This window comes from Suricata suricatta, chromosome 1, assembly GCF_006229205.1.
Source record: "Suricata suricatta isolate VVHF042 chromosome 1, meerkat_22Aug2017_6uvM2_HiC, whole genome shotgun sequence".
NCBI classification, from domain to species: Eukaryota; Metazoa; Chordata; class Mammalia; order Carnivora; family Herpestidae; genus Suricata; species Suricata suricatta.
The window spans coordinates 157,194,678-157,219,125 of NC_043700.1; the positions used below are offsets into that span (position 1 = coordinate 157,194,678).

Below are 24,448 nucleotides of genomic sequence, written 5' to 3' on the forward strand. Positions count from 1 at the left end.
CACATCTCCAAAGGCAAGGGAATCAGGAGCCAAAATGAACTATTGGGACCTCATCAAGAGAAAAATCTTCTGCAGAGCGAAGAAAACAATCAACAAAAGTAATAGGCAGCCAAAAGAATGGGAAAAGATAGTTGCAAATGACATATCGAAAGAGCTAATATCCAAAATCTATAAGGAACTCACCAAACTTCACACCCGAAAAATGAACAATCCAGTGAGGAAATAGGCAGAGGACATGAACAGACACTTCTCCAAAGAGGACATCCAGATGGCCAGCAGATATATGCAATGTTGTTCAGCATCACTCATCATCGGAGAAATACAAATCAAAATCACATTGTGATACCACCTCACACAGGTCAGAGTGGCTAAAATGAACAAATCAAGAGACTATAGATGCTGGCGAGGGTGTGGAGAGATGGGCACCCTCCTACACTGTTGGTGGGAATGTAAACTGGTGCAGCCACTGTGGAGAACAGTGTGGAAGTTCCTCAAAAAATTAACAATAGAACCCCCCTATGACCCACCAATAGCACTGCTAGGGATTTACCCAAGGGATACAGGAGTGCTGATGCATAGGAGCACATGTACCCCAATGTTCACAGCAGCACTTTCAACAATAGCCAAATCATGGGAAGAGCCTAAATGTCCATCACCTGATGAATGGATCGAGAAGATGTGGTTTATCTATACAATGGAATACTACATAGCAATGAGAAAGAATGAAATCTGGCCATCTGTAGCAATGTGGATGGAACTTGAGGGTGTTATGCTAAATGAAATAAGTCAGGCACAAAAGATACCATGTGTTTTCACTCATATGTGAAACAGGAGAAACTTAACAGAGGACTATGGTGTAGGGGAAGGGGGAAAAATAAATAAGGAGAAGGAGGAAGGCAAACCATAAGAGACTCTTAAATACTGAGAACAAGCTGAAGGTTGATGGGGGTGGGGGACAGGGAACAATAAAGAAAAATCTTTAAAAAATTAAAAAATATATTAAAAAAGAAGACTAGGAGAGCAACATGTTGCTTTGTGCAATATGAACAATTAAGTGAGCAGTGGTGAAGGACAGCCACAAAGAGAATGGAAGAAGACTAGTTAAGAGACAAATGTGCATGGAATTCAGGTAGCTGTGGAGTCTGTCCTTAGATAGGACTGCAGTTTGGAAGTGGGCCTTGGCGCTGTCTTGAAGCTGCATTTGCCCAGCCAGCACATGGGCATGGATAGCAGGAGGCCAATGTAGGTCTGTTCAGTTTAGTTGTACTTATGAGGTAGTTGGGCACGTTAGAGGGTCAGTACAAAACACTCCGTTCTTCCTTTCCCAAATTTTCATAGGCAAATTTCTGGATGGTCACAGGTATACATCTGTCAGAGATGATTGTCTTTTAATAACTTACAGAATACTAGAAATCTTGATTCTATCAGTATATATCAAAACAGGACTACCTTTTTTTTTTTTTTTGCGTATCTTATTGCTCGATGTAGTTGTATGAGTAGTCTCAAAGACATAGGAGCAAAAATTAGGTGTATAATTTTCCATTTGTAGCCTTAGGTTCAGAAGCATGCCCTTACAGTGAGTGGACATGGCTCTTCTTCTTTCCCCTTGTGTTTGCTGGAATGCCGATCAAGTGTTGGCAAGCCTTCTTGAACCTCCAGAATATAGGCAGTACCTTAGAAATGGAAAAGAAATAAGAAAGAGGAAGCTAGGTCTTTGGTACCAAGGCCATCATGTCCTTCGATGTCTTGGTGCTTAGCTTAATAACTTTCTAAGATTTAACTAAGGTTAACTGTAACATTATATATGTGTAATATGATACATATGATTATGTATTTATATATCCACACTATATACTAAATATACTCTATATGGTATATAGCCACGATTATATATACACAATATTTTGAATGAGGTTATTGAACACATAAAATGTTTACCAAAAAACTCTGTTGCAGTGATCCTACATGCTCTCTAATCTTAAATATTACAAGGCATCCATTTCCCTAGTAATTGATTTCTGGAAAAAATAGCTGGCATTAGGCTATTTTTCTGTATTTATGTATTTAACTCCAAACACACACAAACATAGGCACTCATTTCTGTGTCTAAATTCAAACAAATAGGTGTATTTGCTTCATAAACTATATTTATTCATTCATTTAATGCAAAAATATGTGCCAGGCACTATGTCATATCTTTCCGATACAAGGTAAACAAAAAAGATATAATCCCTACTCTTCATGGAGATTACAGTCTGTTTGAGGAGGTGGGAGGGTAAACAATTACATAGATTATGATATGCTACGTTCTGGGAATATGCAGGTGTGCAGTCTGGTAACATGGAAGGGGCTCTTAACCCAGAAGTGGAATATTAACTGATCCTCATAGCCTGAGGCTTCATTACTAATTTCCAGAGTCCCTGAATATTCATATGCATTTTCATGTATGTACTTCCACATTCATCATGATTGCAAATAAATTTTAGTCTGTATCCATGAAGGTTTTAACATATTACTACTTTACTAATGTATAAAGGTGTCAAATTAGGGCTCATCATTACTGTGTGAACTTTCTACTTTCAATCTTAAAATAGAATTCTGAGTTTGCTTATGGTGAAAGAATTAAATAACTGGCCAGATTTCATAGGTAACACTTTTGCCAAAAATACAATCAAGCTAGTTGATGTGCATGCTTGGTGGGGGGATGGAATATTAGGTAAGCTAATTGAATAAATTAGATACAGAGGATTAGAAACTTGTTTTTTCTATTTTTCTATTTTTCACAAGTTATTTTAAAATGATGTAAATACAGCAATATCATAGCAATACTCTCATATTAGAATTCATTTTGATTCATGTTTATATGCTTTCAAAGCTCCCCTTTTAACATTCAGTTAGCAGGAACACAGTGAACTGTCAGCACATTGATGTTTCAAATTTAATTATGCTGGCCAAATTCAGAGATTTGTGAATTTGCCTTATGACTATCAGTCATCGGCTGACATAAGTTCCAGAAGGTTGCCTATATTATATTGATTGCTAAATATTCCCCAGTGTTTCTGATTATCTGTCAAACTCAACTACCCATAACACAACCAGAAATTCAGAAGTAGAAAAAAATAGAAATCTGGCTAATAACATGGGAAGTTATAAAAAAGTCATGTATTAAAATCAAGGCCCTGGGCTTCAGGCTTCAGTGCTGACACATGAAGAGCTTGCAGGGTGTCACTCTTGCAACAAGAAAAAGCTGAACAAACTGAAAATTAAAGACTTTTATTGCCTTTGTAAGAGAATCAAGGTGACAGGCAAAGTGACATCGCAAATTGTGAAGACGCAGGCACATTCAGAGAGATGCAGCTAAGATTTTTTAAACCTGAAAGAGATGGTACTAAAGTATCATGCATTGGTAGAGGCACCACATGCTCATTCTGATGCATTGCTGGAGATGGATGATCTCGTGTGGACAAGTGTGACAGTGAGGAGTTCCTAAGGCCAGAGTCTTATGGTGGAGCCGAGCATGTTCATGGGCATTACCTCCAGGAATCCCACCAGCTTCTCAAGGTAAAGAGCTGAGAAATATGCTTTCCTGACTACTGTGGCAGAATAAGAGGCAAGAAAGAAGAATCATTTTGACATACACTCAGAGCCTTATCTGTAACTGAAGCCAAGTCCTGGGGAAGGGACTGGCAATAGCCTCATCCCAGCCAATAGGAGAGCATTCCTCACACTCCAGCCCCTCTGGCCTCACTGCCTCATCTAAGGGGTGTGAACTCATGAAACACTGTCAACAGAGATCAGAACTTCAAGGAAATAGATCTGGCATGCTGCAGCTGGGGAAGAGAATAAGGAGAATGGGGAATAAAACTGTACCAGAAGAGAGGCGCCTGGATGGCTCATTCAGTTGAACGTCCAACTTTGGCTCAGATCATGAACTCATCCCTGCATCGGGCTCTGTCCTGACCCCTAGCTCAGAGCCTGGAGCCTGCTTCTAATTCTGTGTCTCTTTGTCTCTCTGCCCCTCCCCTGTTCAAGCTGTCTCTCTCTGTCTCTCAAAAATAAATAAATGTAAAAATAAATAAATAAATAAAAAGCTGTACCAGGGAGACACACTGAGTTCAATCAGAAAATTATAGAACAGGACCCCTCCCTTACACCTTCCTACCTCATCAGCAAACCTCCAGGAGTGGCATCACAATAGCTTTTAGCAGAAAGATCTGAAGACACAGACTGTCTGGGAGGAAGGGTACTTTGAGAAGTCCAAAGTCAAGAGTGGAAACCACAATAAGAACATGAAAGGAACTTGGATCCTGTGGCACCTATAATGACAGCAGACATTAAACACAGCCACCCGACAGCCAGACTAACATAAATCCTGCACTAAACATCTGTTTATCTCAGTTCCTGTTACCCAAATGAACATGGTCAAATTTCAATAAAACAGTATCAGCGATGCACATAAATCTCAGTAAAACTTGGGAGTCAGAGGGCAGATGAAAAAAATTAGAAGGCACACCAAAAGGAAAAAATAAAACTCAAAACAGTTGGAAGAGGAAAGGCAGACCGTAGAACCAGACTCAGTTATGACAGAGGAATTAAAAATAACTAGGATTAATCTGTTAAACCTGTAAATGTCCCTAGTGGAAAAAGTAAACAACATGGAAGAAGAGATCAGTAACGTAAGTAAAGAACTGGAAGCTCTAAGAATCAAAAGAGGTGATCTTACATAAGAAGTAATTATGCCACTACCCTGCTTAAAATTAAAGGTATAATGGTTTCCCATTGCTCTGGAAAAGAAGTTATATTACCTTAATACCCATCCAACAGATTCTGAATTATCTGGCTCCTGCCTCCCCTTCTGGCCTCATCTCCCATGAATCTCTCATCTGTCTTCCTGTCTTCCAGGCTTCTTTCCATTTCTCTTAAATGCTTCCTTATGTCCCCGGCTTCCTATGCATGTTCTTTCCCCAGTCAAGCATTATCTTCCCTTGCCTGGTGACTGCTTTAACTTTTCCCCTTACTTCCTTAGCAAAGCCTTACTCAAATATCCAGACTAGGTAGATCACTGGATTACAGTTCATCATAGACCTTTGCCCAGTTGTGATGTTAAGTTACCTTGTGCTGTTTAAAAATATTTATATTTTTAAATTTTATCTTTTTTTGGTTTTGCTCACATTCCATTCACAGCTCTACCATGTGCAGCCGAAAATGAGGACTAAATGCTTACTTGCGTTACCAAAAAGGAGTAGATTCCTTGCAGATATCTTAATAAGTTAATGCTTATCAATTGCAGATCATTGGAGAAGTTGTTTTAGTAAATATTTATTAATTCTTATAAAAACTATTTAATGACCTCCTACTCTCTGCTGAGCACCTTTTTACCTTGGGGGAGAAGAGAACGAACCAGGCTCTACTCCATGTAGTTTACAGGAAGGATACAGTCATGTAAACCAACAGAAAATTCAAGGACCCAATATGATGGCGGTATCCATAGGACCGGGTCACAGGTGCCTTGAGGGGCAAAACCCTGCAGAATGAGCAGACTGTTCTGTGTACTTCAGCATTAGCAGAGGGTGCGCTTCCAGGTGCAGGAGTCTGTGCTTGGGTTCATTGGTGTGTTCCCAGAGTTTGCAAAAATACCCGGTGTTTAATAGGCACACGGTAATCTACTTAGGGAAGGAATAAGAATTAGGTATTCTTCAAAAAGAGGACCGCGTAAGAAGGAAAAAATCTTAGGTGGAGGAAATAATATGTTACCTAGACTGGCAGATTGCCCAAACTGAAAAAATATTCATGTCACTGCAGCTCAACTTTGGATATGAAAATGGCTTCCTTTAAGTCATAGGGGCTTTCTTCTGAGACAAGAACTTCAGGAAGAAAAGGATTGGGGAAAGGGATAGGAGTTTTAAATGTATTAAGTCTGGGATACATTCAAGTAATCAAAAAAAAAAAATAATAATAATAATCTTCACAATCTGTGCATACTAAACATTTCAAACATTTTCTTCTAGATTATAATTGACGTCTTCTAAATTCTCACAAGTTTTAACTTACTGGAGTTTGAATTAATTAGGTTTTATGACAAGATATGTTATCTAAGTTCTCATTTCTGCACCTAACACAAAGTTTCAATGTTTTTATCATTCAGATGCAGTATAGTTATGAGATAAAATTGCAACCTTAAAAATAAAATATAATAGCATTGTAACCTTTCATAGTGCATTTATTACTCTATTTGTAAGCGTTAAAAAAATCTAGCACTTTTGTTTTCAGACTGTTTTCTGCCATTTCTACCAGTAGCCAGCAGGTGGTATCACACAATTTTACATTTGTGTTCTATTGCCTTTGTGCATGTTTGGTTTCTGAGATTTCCACCCCACACCCCAACCACGAGCACTCACACACAACATTTGATGGGGATAAAAGTCTAAAGGAGGATTGTATTGTATTGTATTGTATTGTATTTATTCTGTTTCATTTCATTTCATTTTATTTTTCTGATTTAAATCTGTCTTGACTTTGCTTTCAGGGTAATATTTTTCTGCACATGCACTGAGCTATCATTTTATAATAGAGACATTGCTTTACATGCAGTAACTCATTTAGTCACTATATCAACATTTTAGGAAATCATTTCACACATGAGGATACTGTGGAGCAAAGGGGCTAGGGAATTTCCCGCAAGGTCACAAGATTAAGATTTAGGCAGCTGGCCATGGAGCCCACAGTGTCAATCTCTGTGTCGAAATCACTCCCCCTGATTTGATTTTCTTCTCTCAGCACATATATTTGTAGCCAACACGTAGTGTGCCTTTACTGTGACACTATTTGCTCAGCTCCTATGAGTTGAGGTCTTGGCACTTATACCTGACATAAATATTAACGTCAAATAAAAATCAGAATATCAAAGAGCTGTATGTCAGATATTGTCTGTTTGTGGGGGATGGTCACATGTATTTCACACACTTAGAATTTTAGTGCTAAAAGCACTTTAAGATATTTGCCTTTTATTTTGCTGAAGCATGGAGTTATGGCAGCCACACAGAGGAGATAAAGAGAGAGACAGTGTGATAAAGAAATGTGGAACATTCATTTTTGGAGGCTCAAGTAGGTATAGAAAAATGCCCATTGTTGGGGAACAGGCATGTGGAAGGTCTGTGAGCTTTCCAGTTAGTGCACCTCTTTATTTAATGCCCAGATCTTCTGTTTATAGTGTGACGGGAGTGGGCACAACTAAACTAACAGGCAGAAAAGCTAGCATAATGAGAATAACATCCCTCCCATGAAAAGAAAAAGGGGGAAGGGGGAAAGAGGTAGAAACTCATAGTCAGTGTTATCAATTTTATTGTCAAATTTACACAATCAGATGAAAGAAAAATTTTGATATAGGGACGATTTGAATATGGTGAAAAATAGCCTCATAGTAGACTCATTGAATTGCTGTAATATTTTAGTAGTTTGAATGACTGGATCCAAATCTAATTTTAAACTAACAGTGTAGGGGCACCTGGGTGGCTCAGTCGATTAAGTGTCCAACTTCGGCTCAGGTCATGATCTCACAGTCTATGGGTTTGAGCCCTGCATCAGGCTCTGTGCTGACACATCAGAGCCTGGAGCCTGCTTCAGATTCTGTATCTCCCAATCTCTCTGCCCCTCCCCCACTCGCTCTCTGTCTCTGTTTCTCAAAATAAATTAAAGACATAAAAAAACTTAACAAAAAATAAACTAGCAGTGTAGAATTAGAATCATAGTTAAATTTACAGTTTGTCGAAATTTGACCTTTGCATTTTTTTATTAATCTTCTTTAAATTAGTCAGCATTAATGTAATAATCAATCATTCCCAGAAATCCACATTTGAATTGTAAATGGTAAATGTCATCAAGTATCTCTTGTTTAAATTAAAATTCTTATATATATATTTTTTGTCTTATTGCTAAAGCAAAGGAAGTTCCCTGCAGGAAAAAAAAAAGAAAAAAATTCATTTCCTCCAATGTTAATTCCCCAAAGTAACTAATATTACCATCTGAGATAATATCCTTACACATTTTATTCTTTCATGTTTTTCTAGTAAAATGCCAAAGAAATGAAACAATAAAAATCAGTCACAAATCCATTTTATTACTTTTTAAATTTTTTTTTACTGTTTTTTATTTATTTTTGAGAGAGAGAGACAGCACGAGCAGGGGAGGGGCAGAGAGAGAGGGAGACACAGGATCTGAAGCAGGCTCCAGGCTCTGAGCTAGCTGTCAGCACAGAACCCGATGCAGGGCTCGAACCCACGAACCTGGGATCATGACCTGAGCCGAAGTCGGTCGCTTAACTGAATGAGCCACCCAGGCGTCCCTCCATTTTATTTTTTATCCATCCACACTGCCTTCTTCCCCAAAATGGTAACTGAAGTGTCCTTTTTAATTTTATTTTTTATTTACTAAGCTTATGCAGATAGATAGATAGATTAGATAGATAGATAGATAGATACACAAATCTAAGTGCATATACTTTCATGAAAATTGAATCATGAACTATTTTTAAGCAAAATGTATTGTAGATATATTTGCAATGAATGAACAGCCCTACTTTACTCTTTAATATTGTTGTAGTATTACTAGTGTAGGTAATCAACAAATTATTAAACTATTTCCCAAACAATGAATATGCCAATGTTTGCCACCTTTTTACTTTTACAAGTTGTGTCCATGTGAAGAGTCTTGTGTATCATTTATCACTTTATATTTTCCTGCTGTCATTTCAGTAAGATTTCTTTTTTTAAAAAAAAATTTTTTTAATGTTTTATATATTTTTGATACAGAGAGAGACAGAGCATGAGAGGGGGAGGGGCAGAGAGAGAAGGAGACACAGAACTGGAAGCAGGCTCCAGGCTCTGAGCTAGCTGTCAGCACAGAGCCTGACGCAGGGCTCGAACCCACGAACGTGAGATCTGACCTGAGCCGAAGCCGAAGACTTAACCGACTGAGCCACCCAGGCGCCCCCAGTAAGATTTCTAAGAATAGCAGTAGTGATAAAAAAAAAAACCAAACAAGAATTAAAATAGCTAACATTTACTGAATACTTAAAATGTGCCAGATTTTGTGCCGAATGCATACTTAACCTTCACAGCATACCTCTGAAGAAGGTAGAGTTTATAATTCTGTTTTGTATTTGAGGCAGATAATAGTTGAGGAACTTGCTCTAAGTTACAGAAAAACAGCAAAAAGTGGAGCCAGAATTCAAGCTCAAGCCATGTGACTGTGAGGCCATCTGAAGACTAACTCGGTTAACTAGTGTTTAATAATCCCCTGCCCCATCTAGAAGAATTGCCTGGGCTCAGGGTAGATACTAGCAAAAATGGAGGAGTAAGAAATTCCAATTACAAACTTCTTGGTATTAGGGTGAGGAAATGGAGCCCATTCAGGAAGTATTATCATCACTTTCTAGCGCCTCCCTGGAAGACATTTGCAAAAAGCTTGTCTTTGTATACTACTTGACTCAGAACTCCCCTAGTGCAAAAGTTGCTACCAGGGGATGCCACTGTAAGTATTTACAGGCAGATGTTTTTGTTGCTTCTGCCTGAGGTGATGGATAACATTTGGGGCAAACAATGGGGCCAAAAAGTTTGAGAGGAGAGGCCAAGGAATGAATTGTACAGAAGTAGTTTCAAAAGTACTGACATGTATTTTAGAATCTAGAAGTCCCCATACACACACAGCTTTGTGAACACTCAATAAAGACTGTAGAAGGCCCTACACTTTCACTCTTGAGGCCCTAATAAGCAGAAAGTGTATGCTAAAGCAGAGTTGTAAACTACCTGGCTGAAAGTTAAGACATACCTCAACTGACACACAGAGCCACTTGACAAAGACTGAGGACATTTTTTGGTTCCAGGTATTTAAGGAAAACTGTCTAATCATCAGATAGTCACTATACTAAAACAAACAAACAAACAAAACCCCCCAAAGAAAAAGAATAGGACTTTACCGAATTAGGAAGAGTTACTACGGGTGCCTGGGTGGCTTAGTTGGTTAAGTGTACAGCTCTTTGTTTTGGATCAGGTCATGATCTCAAGTGTTCATGAGTTCGAGCCCTGCATTGGTCTCTGCCCTGATGGGGCGAATCCTGCTTGGGATTCTCTCTCTCCCTCTCTCTCTGCCTCTCCCCTGCATGCATGCTCTCTCTCTCTCTCAAAAATAAATAAACATTAAAAAAAGAGAAGTCACTAAATAAGCAACAACAAATACAACAAGAAGCAATGAACAACAAACTCTAGACAGGGCAAGAATATGATTTCCAGAATTGCCACATTAATATTTAAAATGTAAAGGTTACAACAAAAAATGTGAGGTATGCAAATAAAAAAAGAAATATAGCTTACTCATAGAAAAAAAAGAAATTATACCTAATGAAAGTATAATTGCACTAAGTAGATAAAGACTTTAAATAAGCTATGTTAGATAAAATAGGAGAGCTAGGAAGCCATGTCTAAAGAATGAAAGAAAAGTATAATTATGATGTCTTATTAAAGTAGGTAGAAATTATAAAATTATAGGAAGCAAATAGAAATTCTGTAGTTCAAAAGTACTGTTACTGATATGCAAAGTTCACTAGAGAAACTCAGTAGATTGAAGCAGTCAGAAGAATGAATCAGTGAAATCAGAGATAAATCAAATAAGATGATTATGAGGAACAGAAAGAGAAAAATAAAAAGAGTCTAAGAAGTCTGTTGTACATTATCAAGCATATCAATATATGTTTAACGATATTCATGAAGGAGAGGAGAGAAAGAAGGGTTAAATATATATATATGAAGAAATTATGGCCCCAATCTTTCAAATTTAGTGAAAAATACTAATCACATTGCCAAAGCTCAATAAACTAGCAATAGAATAAACTTAAAGACATCTAGACACATCAGAGTCAAACTGGAAACACAAAGAATCTTGAGGCTAGCAAGAGAAAAATGGTATCATGTAGAAAGGACCCTCAATATGATTAACAGCTAACAAATCCTGAGAAGGCATGGAGTACAGAAGGCAAGCAGTTGGATATGACTTTAAAAGTGTCCAAGAGAAAGGAATTGTCAGTCAAAAATCTATGTCCATCAAAACTTTTAAAAAAAATTATGATATTTCCAGTCAAAACAAAAATCAAGTGAGTTTGTCATTGGCAGAATCCTCATACAAGGAATGCTATAAAGAGCCCTTCAGGCTGACATGAAAGGAACTAAACAATATCTGAAATCTACAGGAAGAAATGAATAATACCAGGTGAATATAAAAGAGTTTAAATATATTTTTCATTGGTAAGCTCTTTGTTTCAGTTTTGAAAGACAATGGCACAAAACAATAAATGTGTACATCTATATTGATGGACACACAATGTATAGAGATATAGATGGTGATAATAGCATAAAGGGGCACATAAAAATAGCTCAAACACATATAGTAAAAGAAAACCAAAGGAATTAAAATAGTACATTGGAAACTATATATTTAATGTAAAAGAAAGAAGGGATGGAGGAATTGAAGAACCAGAAGATAAAATACCTGTAGAGAGTGACAGAAGTTATCTTCTCCCTTAGCAGTAATTATATTATATGTGAATGGATTAAACTTAACCATTTAAAGTGCAAAGAATAGCAGAATGGATAGAAAACAAAAATAAAATCGCAATCCAACTCTATGCTGTCTACAAAAAACTAACTTTAAACTTAAAGATACAAATATCCTGAAAGTAATAGATTACTAAGATATTCTATGCGAATAATAACCCAAACCGAGCTTGACTGGCTCCGCTGATAACAGACAAAATAGTTTTAGGATTTATTTTTAAGTGATCATGAGGCTTGAACTCACAACCCCAAGGTCAAATATTGTGTGCTCTACCAACTGAGCCAGTCAAGTGCCCTCAGACAAATTAGATTTTAAAACAATAAATGTTATAAGAGACAAAGAAGGATTTGATATAATAAAAAAGAGTCAATCCATCAAGAACACATAGCAATTATAAACAAATATACACCTAACAAAAGGGCCTAAAAATACATGAATCATTAACTGACAAAATTGGTGATAGAAATGAACAGTTGAACAATAACAGTTGCAGATTTCTATGTCCCATTTTTTTATTTTTTTATTTTTTTATTTACATAATATTTTATTGTCAAATTGTTTTTCATACAACACCCAGTGCTCTTCCCCATAAGTGCCCTCCACCATCACCACCACCTCTTTTTCCCCCTCCCCCTTCCCCTTCAACTCTCAGTCTATGTCCCATTTTTAATAAATGGCTAGAACTAGACAGAAGATCAGCAAGGAAATAAAAGATGTGAACATCGCTGTTAGCTAACCAGACCTAGCAGACATCTATAGAATACTCCACCCAACAAAAGCAGAATGCACATTATTTTTAAATGTATAATGGAATATTCTCCAGGGAGATTATACATTGGGCCACAAGCAAGTCCCAATACATTTAAAGACTGAAATCATATATAGTGTGTTCTCTGACCACATGGAATGAAATTAAAAATTAAAAAAGAAATTTGAAAGTGTATAAGTACATAGAAATTAAGTAGGAAACTTCTAAATAACCATTGGGTGAAAGAAGAAATCACAGGAGAAATTAGAAAAAACTTTAGAATGAATGGAAATGAAATACAGCATACTATAACTTGTAAGACACAACAAAGCAGTTTTCAGAGGGAAACTTACAGCTGTAAACACCACCACCATTAAAAAATGTTTAGAAAGATCTCAAATCAGTAATCTTACTATTCACCTTAAAAAGTAGAAAAATAAAAGCAAACACAACCCAAAGTAAGAAGGAAGTTAATAGAAATTTTAGGAGAGATCAATGGAACAGAGAATAGAAATAGAGAAAATCAACACACAACTGTAAAGATCCACAAAAATTGGCAAGCCTTTAGCTAGACTGGACAAAAAAAATAGAGAAAACTTAAAATTTTTAATTTAGGAAGTAAGAGGGGACATTAAACTGAACTTGTGGAAATAAAAAAGATACTAAGGGAATCTGAACAATTCTATGCCCCCAAATTAGGAACATAGAATAAATGGACCAATTCCTAGAAACAACAAATCACCAAACATGACTCAAGAGTCTGAACAAATCTATAACAAGTAAAGCCATGAAGTGAGCAGTAACAACAAAAAATCAATAAAAGTCCAAGGCCAGATGGCTTTGCTGGTGAATTTTACGAAACATTGAAAAAAGAATTAACACCATTTTTTTCTCAAACTCTGAAAACATAAGTGAGGGACCTTGTTGACTAATTCTATGGGATCATTTTACCAAGAAAACCAAAAACAGACAAAGAAATAACAAGCAAAAAAAAAGCAAACCTCTATAGATCAATATCCCTTAGAAATATAAATGTCTTCAACAAAACACTAGCAAGCTGAAACCAGCCACACATAAAAAGGATTACATGTGATAACCAAATGGGTTTTACCCCAGGAATGAAAGTTTCATTCAACATACAAAATCCAATGTAAACAGCATATTTATGGAATATAGAAAAACACAATCATGTCAAAATACTAAAAAATGAAACATAACATCATATCATAATAAAAGCACTCAACAAACTATCATGAGAAAAGAACTTCCTCAACCTGGTACAAGTGAATCTAAGAAAAGCCCACAGTTAACAGCATACTTAGCAGTGAAGATTCTAATATCAGGGACATGATAGGGATGTCTGCCTTCACTAATTCTACCTACATGGTAGGTTTGAGCCAGTGCACTTAGGCGAGAAAAACAGAAACCATACAATTTGGAAAAGAAGAAGTAAAACTCTATTAACAGGTGGCATGATCTTTTATACAGAAAACCCTTAGTAAACCACATAGAAACCATTAGACCTAATATATTCACCAAAGTTGCAGGGTACAAGACCAACACAAAAATCAGTTGTGTTTGTATACACTAGAACTGAACAGTCTGAAAAGGAAACTGAAAAGATATTTCCATTTACATTAGCATCCAAATAAATAAAATACCTATGGGGCACCTGGGTGACTCTGTTAAGCATCTCACTTCAGTTCAGGTCATGATCTCTCATTTCACGAGTTCAAGCCCCATGTTGGACTCTGTGCTGACAGCTCAGAGCCTGGAGTCTGCTTCAGATTCTGTGTCTCCCTCTTTCTGCCCCTCCCCTGCTCATTCTGTCTCTCTCTCTCTCTCTCTTTCTCTCTCTCTCTCTCTCACTCTCGCTCTCAAAAATAAAACATTTAAACATTTTTTAAAAATAAAATACCAGTATATACATTTAAATATTTAAAAAATTTAATGCTTATTTTTGAGAGACGGAGAGACAGTGTGAGTAGGTGAGGGACAGAGAGAGCAGAACCCAGAATCTGAAGCAGGGTCCAGGCTCTGAGCTGTCAACACAGAGCCCAATGCAGAGCTTGAACTCACGAACCACAAGATCATGACCTGAACTGAAGTTGAATGCTAAACGACTGAGCCATGCAGGTGCCCCTGAATCTTTATGATCTTGAATTAGGCAGCAGCTTCTTAGATATGACACCAATATGTAATCCCTATTCAGAAAGGATGTCCATTGCCCACATTCTCTTTTACAGTACCGGAGTATAAAGCTTTTGAAGTTTGCTAACATTTTGGTGACTATATTGTTTTAAAAAGGCATCTCATTATCACTTTTTTTATATTTCCTTAACTGGTAAGGAAGTTAAATATATTTTCATATATTGATTTATCATTTGTTTTGTGTGTGTGTCTGTGTGTGTGTGTGTGTGTGTGTACATGCGTGCGCACACATGGGTTGGGGAAGATGTAGTTTTGATTGTGGATATGTGTGGTTGTATCTGTCTTATTTTCTATTTATTTATTCTCCTGTACCCAATTCTCAAAGGAATACATCTTCATAGTCTAAAACCTTTCACTTCGAGGCATGAAAGGGCAATGATTTCTGTAAATGTGTTTTTTAATATTGACTTAGTAGCAGGTAAACTAATTTACTTTCTATCTTTTATGCTTACTACTACCATCATATTCCTGATGCATTCACTCATGATCAAAGAATTATTGCTATTTTGAATTACTAACTCTACTGTAGATGGGAAGAAAAAGCTGCTTTATTTCTCCTAAGGGAAAGCAAAAAATATATATAACACAACTTTAACAAAGGAATGAACATTCCTTTAACATCTTAACTCTTTAATGTATCCCCTATGTACATAATTAAACTTCTATTGGATCTCTGATAAAACAGATAATTGCAGACATTTGACTGCTGATGTTGCAGCTTACCTCCTGAGTTATTGCTTTCTTTTTTTTTACTTAATCATTATGACTTCCCTGACTACTGGCAGAAAAGCTTTACAGTGAAAGGAACAATTATTTTTTAAATGAACAGAGGTATAAAATATTTCTTAAGTGTAATGAATTGCATTTTATAAGGTTTAGGGTTTAGTTGCTTGTTTTATTTTCTACAGATTCTAAGCTTCATTATGAAAGAAATTATGTCCTTGTGATGCTAAGCAATCCAGAATTAATTTCATATTTAGGTAGCTATACTTAGAATGAAGAACTTCTTAATCATAGTTCCGTTGTGATCACTGGTGTATATGATTGGTCCATTGCTTAGCATGTTTTATATAAATGATGAATACATTCATGTGAGGCTTTGTGTGGGGATTGTTTTTAAATAATGTTAATGCACAATGGATCGATTTAAAGAACCTTCTTTCGTCATAAGAAATTCTACTAGAGTCATCACCAGCCTTTGTAACCTTAACGGTATTAAAAAGAGAAAAAGGAAGTTCATGCCAACAAGAATGAAAACCGAAACCATTTTAGAGTTATTACTTCAAGAATTATAACAGCCATTTGTGATAATTAACTTTGCACAGTTCTTCCAGTGCTTTTTGTTGTAGAGTGGATAGAAATGGCAGTGAAAGTAGCTTTAAAAAAAGAGTATTTCCTGTGCTGTCTTGTACCTGTTGATGGTTTTGGTTCCTGTCTTTCTGCAGGAGTAACAACTGTTTTAACAATGACAACTCTAAGCATCAGTGCTCGGAACTCCCTCCCCAAAGTGGCTTATGCCACCGCCATGGATTGGTTCATTGCTGTTTGTTACGCATTTGTGTTCTCTGCCCTAATTGAGTTTGCAACTGTTAACTACTTCACCAAAAGAGGATGGGCTTGGGATGGGAAGAGTGTAGTCAATGACAAGGTAAGTGAGAATCCCCTAACAGATTTAGTTGGTGCAGACATATTCCTAAAAATTGACATTAAAAACATTCAAATGTAAATTATATATATAATATATAATATGTAATATATACATTCATATATGTATAATATATACATTTATACACACACACACACACATATATATATAAATCATACAGATTTCTTTGAAGTATGCTGTTGCCCGAAATCCTTTAGGAGTGCTTGTTATAGTATTACTTCTGTTGAAACCACTCCCTAGCATCTGCTGAGCTCTGACTGTGTGTCAGGCACTGTGCTATGTTTTTTACATATGTTCTATCATGTAATCTTTACAACTTTATGACTAGCGTCTCTTTTTAATTCTCATTTTTCTGATGAAGGAGCTAAGGCTTAGTGAAGTCATTTACTTGCCCAGGCTCACACAACCAGTTAACAACTCTATGTGATTGCAGCTCTGCCTGTGAATTCATGCTCTTAAGTACCACACTACTTTGGGGAGCCTGGGTGGCTCAGTCGGTTAAGCATCCGACTTCGGCTCAGGTTATGATCTCATGGTTTGTGGGTTTGAGCCCTGTGTCAGGCTCTGTCCAGACAGCTCAGAGCCTGGAGCCTGTTTCAGATTTTTATCTCACTCTCTCTCTGCCCCTCCCCTGATCACTCTGTCTCTGTCTCTCAAAAACAAATAATTGTTAAAAAAAAAAAAGTGCCAGACTACTTAATAATAAAGATTTGGAAAAGAAAGTGGTCATTACCTGTTATAGAATCTCAGGCCCTATCAGTGGATTGAGTTACTCTTCACCTACCCCCATTGCTATTCCTTGAATAGAAAGGTTCAGACAACATTGTTATTTCTTCCATGGTGTATGGAATAAGTACTTAGGTGCTGGAAGACTTAGAAAGTTTAAGTTGCTCATGTAGTCTATAAGAATTAATTGCTTTTAAGATTAATTTCTTTGGGAATTATTGGTGTCCATTTTTAGGTTTCAAGGACTGAAGCTAGTGGAAGTTTTGAGCATTAATATAATGCTTCCTTTCTTATTTAATGGATTATTATTCATCTGTATTAAGAGGAAACTTTGGCTGTATCATAGTGAGATATAAAGTATTCTTAATAGGTTATACATGGAAGGCTTCTTTTTAACAGTAAAATCCTTCTTCCAGTAAATTTGGAATAACATACTTGATGATTTTACTTCTTTGTCAGTTATTTAAATACAATATTTTTCATTTCTAGGACCATATGGAGTTTAAACATATAAACGGTTGATGTTGTAACTAAAAGTCTTGCTCTTTTCCTAACTGTGTAAACTACATGTTTTACTAAGTGCTGGTTTATTTCATTTTATAAGCAATGTTTTGCATACTAGCAGCCACTGAGTAAATATTAACGAGAATGTAATTTGTTTTCTATGCTTAACTTCTAGGTTGTTTCAGCATTTCCATTGCATTTTATTATTGATTTATGTTTTCACTTTCCATAGAATGTACGGAGTTTTCATTGCTGTCTATGCAATTACTTATTTTTAGTTATATTAGTTACACATGCACTTTCATACTAACTTTTTTTTTAAAAGATGAAATGCCAGAAGTGTTTATACCTGCCAGACATGTTTATAAATATGTCACAAAAGATAAAGGGTGGTTTGTGGTATAAATGCTCCATATAGGTATTCATTGATATATCACTTTTTAATGCTATGAGGTTGCCAGTCAAATTGACACTGATTTAGCGTACCAAATAAACTACCTTCTCCCTGAACTTGGAAAACAGAAGTACCTCTAAGTGCAAAAAGTGCATTCTTGATGATGCATTCTAAAAGCAATAACCTAGAACTGAGGAATGCGGAAATTAAGTTAAACCACATATCAAATCACACAGAGCAAAGATAAAGCTAGGACAAAATCATTGCTGTTTCAATCTAATCTGCAGGAAAACACCTAACAAAGTTTATATTATTTCAGTTCTGAGTGGTTGAAATTTAGCGGTTAAGTTAAAGGGAACATTATGTCAGGCTTGTGCTTTACTCACTTTTCCATAGTTAGGCATGCCAAACACAATGGCAGCCACTTACTAGGCATTGAGAAATTTTTGTTGAATAAAGAATCGATGAGTTTCTTTTATGAAGTCTGCACATTAACACTAACAAGAAAACTTCTTTGCCTTCATGGAAAGAATTTTAAAACTTCACAGTGGTGAATTTATCAGTGGGTACTCCATCCAATTTCATGATTCAAATTAATTTTGGGAGGTGTTCCCTAAACCTAGCTTGGAAATAACCGCATCCTTAGGAGTGCCCCAAACTAGCACATCTGCCTGAAAAATTGTTTTAGTGCAATCTACTTTCAGCCTCCTCTGCTTTAGTTTTCCTTAGGTTTTATTTTTAAGTGGAAAATGATAATTTACTTGAATTACAGAATTTTTGTCCACTGCCCATATTGGTGTCCTTCCAGTTTTATCAGACTGGAAAAAGTCTTCTGCTTTTGAAGTTGGTATCATAAGTAAATGCAGCTAAATGATCTGTTCGTTGAAAGAGCATATGAAAAGTTCTTAAACATTTGTAAACTCGCAAGTATTAATTTGCATCAGAAGAAGAATAATGACTCAAAGATACATACCACTAGGATATGTTTGAAAAAAAGTTTGTGTTTAATATACAATTTATATGTAGATTACACTCTCATGACCTTTAAAGTTAGTTTTTGTAAATACGTAAATCCACTCAATGCATATTCAAGCTACATTTGTTAGAAGACACAGTCTACTGCGCTCTGTGATCTTGGACATGATGTTATACCACTCTTAGCCTCAGGTGTGAATCTAAATTACAAAACCTAATCACTGTAAAAGTGTAGTGCTGGATCTAATGTTCCAATACCAGTTATTATTCCTTTCCATACACAGAGAGTATCTTATGAAATTCCCTAAGTTCTTCTGGAATCTTCCCTCTTCCCAGCATTCTTCCACTTGCCCAAGACTAATTCTTCCACTCCAGCTCTTGATCTCTTTCTTTCTTGTTCTTTTCTCAACCTTGAAGCCATCAGTTATTTTCTTCTCATTTCACCAAAGCCATCTTCTCCTTTACAGCTGCCTCCTTGTTTTCAGTTAAGGAGTATACTTAATATGTTTCATTTACCATGGAGTCAAAAACAAAACTCTCTAAAGCCTATGTGACCCAGTCCCCACCTTCGGACTCTACCATCTTTTTCTCCATTCAAGCTTTTGGAAAGTCTTGCTACAATGACTGTTCTCACTTTCAATTTAATTTTCAGCCCGCTGTAATCTGATTTCCTTTCCATTTATTGTTCTGTAACTGAAGAACACCAATAAACTCCACATTTTCAGATCAGATAATAATTTTTCATTTTCCTCAAGGAATCCCCATTGAACCCATTGAATATTGTGCTTCAGAGCTCCATTTCAGGCACAAGTCAGCAGCATTTCTTTAAAATAAGCCTTAGAATATGAAGTTCTTGTCCTCAAAGTTTGGCAGCTGCTCCTGTTTATTCCATTCTGAGAGTCTTTGCCCAAGTTCAGAGTAGATCCAGTCTCCCTAACGTCTGCTCTTGTTTATCCCCAAATACAGTCATTGGGCTCTATTTTATTGTTTTTGTTTTTACTATTCACTACGTAATTCTCACTTTAAGGGTTTTACTTATAATATTTGTGGGAATATCTGCAACACTTAGCAATGTCCACCCATTTACTGTCCCCAAATAGATAATCCTACTCATCCTTAGCACAAATGTTAGTCTTTAGGAAATTTGTGAACCCTGAACCCCTCAAATGATTCAGTCCCATTTAAGTGTATATAATACCTTGATTTTTTTGCATTAGATCCTTTATTATAGTTTGTAATTGTATATAATGCCTCATCTCCTTCACTGATTATTATAACATGACCATGTTTATTTCAATAAATCATTTACCATTGGCCCTTTGCACTGGGTCTTGTATATGTTAGTTGCTCAGTAAATATGGTCTGAATGAATGAAGTAGAATCAAATCAAATATACAGCTCATTCTTTTATCTCATCTTCCATAGTTATTATCTATAACTTACCTCATACCTTTCTTTTAAATGCTAAGATCATATATCCATATCTATTCCCTAGGCATTTCTACATGCCTCTACTATCTCAATCTTTACATATCTTTTTTTTTAATAAAAATACAACAAACACAAAACCCTCTAAATTGATTTTATATCTTTCCCCTGCTCGCATTTACTTTTTTAAATCTATGGCAAAACCTAATCTTATATACCAACACCTTGTAAATATCCCTTAACATCTCACCTGTCATCACATGGTGCCTATTTTCTTGACTTTGTCATGGACTATGCCCTTGCTATCTTTTATTTTGAGTCTCTTTAGTTCTCACACTCTCTAATCGTGTCTGCCTCCAATCCATCCTCCACATTAGTGCTAGGGTCATCTTTCTAAAATTGAAAACTGATCATTTCATTTTTCAGCTCTTTAATAAATTGTTGAAATCTTAATGTTAATTGTTGAACTCTTTAATGAATTATTCAAATTGGTCACCTAATATTGTCCAAGTACATACCATTCCATAAGTTTGTTCACATGTTGAATAATAAGAAAATACTATTATTGTTTATTGTGCATTGTCACCCTGTGCCTGGGAATATCTCTGTGTTAGAAATGAGAAACTGTAGGGGCATGTGAGCAGCTCAGTTGGTTAAGCATCCGACTCTTGGTTTGGCTCCAGTCATTGTCTCGTTGATTCGTGAGTTCAAGCTCCACCTCAGGCTCTGCACTGATGGGGTGGAGCCGACTTGGGATTCTCTCCCCATCTCTCTCTGACCCTTCCCCACTCATGCTCTATCCCCCTCTCTCAAATAAATAAATACTAACTCTAAGGGAAAAAAATGAGAAACCATAGGATTGGTCACAGAAAGTTAGTTACTCAGGATCACATCTAATAAGTGGTACATCCAAGATTGAACACAGATCTGAAGTCCCTGCTCATATTCTTCCTCTAGCCATTATAAACATCCCCAAATATCCATGCTGCTACATATCTCCATGCCATTACATCCCTCTTACTAAAATATCCCTCCTTCCTTCCCTAACTGATGAATTCCTACTTATTTCTTAATATCCATCTGATTTTATTTAATATTGAAGCTTTCTAAATGAATCTAATGACCACCCCCTATTATCTTCCTATAGTACCTGACACAAATTCCTTTTGTGTGACCTTACTTTAATCATAAATTTGTGTTTCTAACAGTAGGTTAAATGATCTAAGAGGATAGTAGTAATGTCACACTCATTATTTTCTCTTCTATGATCTGGCATAATAGTTAACACATAATTTATTTGAATTGAATAAAAAATAAATAACTTTAATCTCTTGAGATTGATTCCATTTCTAAATCTGAAATGGTTCCACACTGGCCAAGAAAAGCATATTCTCTGGAAACACATTAGATATTAAATTACTTAAAGCACAGACTTATTTGGGGCACCCAAGATTTGGTACATCCAAGATTGGCTCAGTTAGGTAAGTGACTGACTTTAGCTCAGGTCATCATCTCACGGTGCCTGGATTCAAGCCCTGCGTTGGGCTCTGTGCTGACAGCTCAGAGCCTGGAGCCTGCTTCAGATCCTGTGTCTCCCTATCTCTCTGCCCCTAACCCATTCACGCTCTGTCTCTCTGTCTCTATATCTATATCTCCTTCTCTCTCTAAAATATCTCCTTCTCTCTCTAAAATAAATCAATATTTTAAAAATTACCAAAAAAGATAGCAACATAGTATCCAAACTAACATGCAATGTGCCATTGTTTTGTGATTCACTCCATGCAATTCATAGAAAACATTACATTTCAAGTGTTTTCTTCATTTATTTGCATAATTCAACATCCTGCCTTGTTCCAAAAGCATTTCAGGCAGTTTACAAAAAGAATGTATGTATTTAGACTATCATAAAATAAAACGTAAGTAGAGGTAGGATATCAGGATGAAGGAAAATAGAATGCAAATACGTCCACTTTTTGAGCCAGAACATTAGCTATAGTCCATAGCGAGAGGAGTTGAGCTGTAAATTCTGAGCTTCTTGGCTACCAGGGTAAACCATGGAGTGGGTTGGGCAGAGTTATTACTATTTTTAATCAAAAAATGAAAGCATACATTTTCTTAGAGAAAATATTTTCCTACATTGAATTCTTTAAAACAATATCATATGGGTTTTATATTAGGGAAAGCTGGGTACTGTTGAAAGTAATGTCAACATTTTCCCAATAAACGCAGTAATGGATTTCATATTGATGTTTCTTGTAGTCCCCTTCAATAAAAGCTGAAGGCATTACATTAACATACAACTCAGTGAAGGCAATTCTTCAAGGAGCTAAGCTAATATGGTCCAAGTATATAGCTTTCTCATGGCCCAATTTAATCCAAGGAAAGACTTTAGAGTACTTAGAGAAGTGGATGGACTGTATAATCTTCAAACAATCTTCTGTAAGTATCACTTTTCTCAGTCAGGATGGTTAGCAGTTAACAATAGCATTATCTGACCCAGGAGCATGTCATTGCTTTACAAGAAATGGGCTTGCTAAGAGCCACAATGACTCTAAGAAAGCAACATGGTGTATAGAAAGAGCATAGATTTGCCACTTTGGCAACCTTGGGTTTTTTCCAAAGTCTGTCTTATTTAGTGTTACATTTATGAGAGCTCCATTTCTTTATTCTAAGGACAATATCTGCAACTCTTTCCAATTCTGAAACCATGTGCTTATTATTTTTATTCATATCCCAGGTCACCATGCTAACAAATGTCTATATTTTGGCAAAAGCATTTCCTCAAGTTATTTAACACAGTATTTTATCTAATACTCTAAGGAAGCTGAGACTGATTTGCCCCATGGAGTAAGACATTTTGATTTCTACAATCAAGAATTTCCAGTCTTGAAGTTTTATTTATTTACAGACATTCTAATGAAGTAAAAAACTCAGAATATTCTGAATCCTATAAAACATTGTTTAAAAAACAGAAAATGTAATTAGTATGTTATATTTACATTTCATTCCACTTTTCAGTTATACCATCAACAAATTCTACAGCAGCATATTTTACTCTTTTTCCCCCAAATAAAACACATATCTACTGATTTTGTGATTAGCCATATTTTCCCCTCCCCACTTCTACAAGTCTCAATTACAAGCAAAGCAACTTCTACATGTTTGTGGTAAACATTGAGGACTTTCAGGATAATTACATAATAGAATTATAGAACACACTATGGGAATCTAATTTTTATGAATTTCATAAATACTATACTCTATGAAATAACTTTATATATTTTCTAAATATATTTCTTTTGTCATCGGGATCATTCTGGTACAGGTCATTCATGATAAAACTAACATTTTTTGCACCTCTTCTGTGCCAGAAACTATGCTAGGAGTTGCACATTGCATAGTCTATGCTTTCAAGGAGCTTAAAGTCGAGTAGAAGAAGAAAAATAAGTCAAAGAAGTATACATGCTGTTATAGAGACAAATACTAGTGGAAGCCCATGGAAAGAGTGATTATTGCGATAAGAAGTGATGTCTCAATACATGTGATTTTGAGCTGAGTCAGTATAAAATGGACCTAATTAGGGAAATGGCATGGGTTGGTTATCAGTTCCTAGCTCAATTGTGGTATCATTCACAGGTTAGGGAATAAAGGAGAGTGTACAGATTTAGGTTGGGAGTGAAAGTAACCTGTAATCATTTGTGGACATTTTGTGTTTTAATTACATAATGGAATATATAGATAGAGAAGTCTAATGAAACATAATGGGTGATAATTCTGATGAGAGGTATTACGTCAGTCATTTGTGTATTGGTAGCAAAAGCCTTTTAAGAGTCACTTACAATTAACAGAAAATAGCAGTTTGCCTTCATTTCCATCATTCTCTTCTGTTTGGTTTCATTCTTTCCATTTAACATTGTTTTCTTTACTTATCTTTTCAGCCATATCTGGCCTTATTCTAATGAAATGGCCTCCCTAAGAGACCTAAAGCAGAAATACAGAATGTTAAAATTAGGCTATGAGAAACTAGGTAATGTGAACTATCAGAGCTTGCCTAATTCCCAAAGGAAAAACTTTATATAAGGATGTGAGCATTAAAAAACATATATATCTCTGTTGGGATGAGCAATGGGTGATATAAGTTAGTGATGAATCACTGAATTCTACTCCTGAAACCAATATTGCACTGTAGGTT

At 36.0% G+C, this 24,448-nt stretch overlaps 1 protein-coding gene across 3 annotated transcripts in view; it reads left to right on the plus strand.

Annotated features, from left to right (window-relative positions):
• The window catches only part of GABRA2 (gamma-aminobutyric acid type A receptor alpha2 subunit), a 134,527-nt gene that overhangs the window by 104,103 nt on the left and 5,976 nt on the right, over positions 1–24,448 (plus strand). For all 3 annotated transcript variants that reach the window (XM_029946405.1, XM_029946388.1, XM_029946397.1), the window contains one exon: positions 16,009–16,211. In XM_029946405.1, coding sequence (XP_029802265.1) covers positions 16,009–16,211 — 203 coding nt within the window. The remainder of the gene's footprint in view (positions 1–16,008; positions 16,212–24,448) is intronic.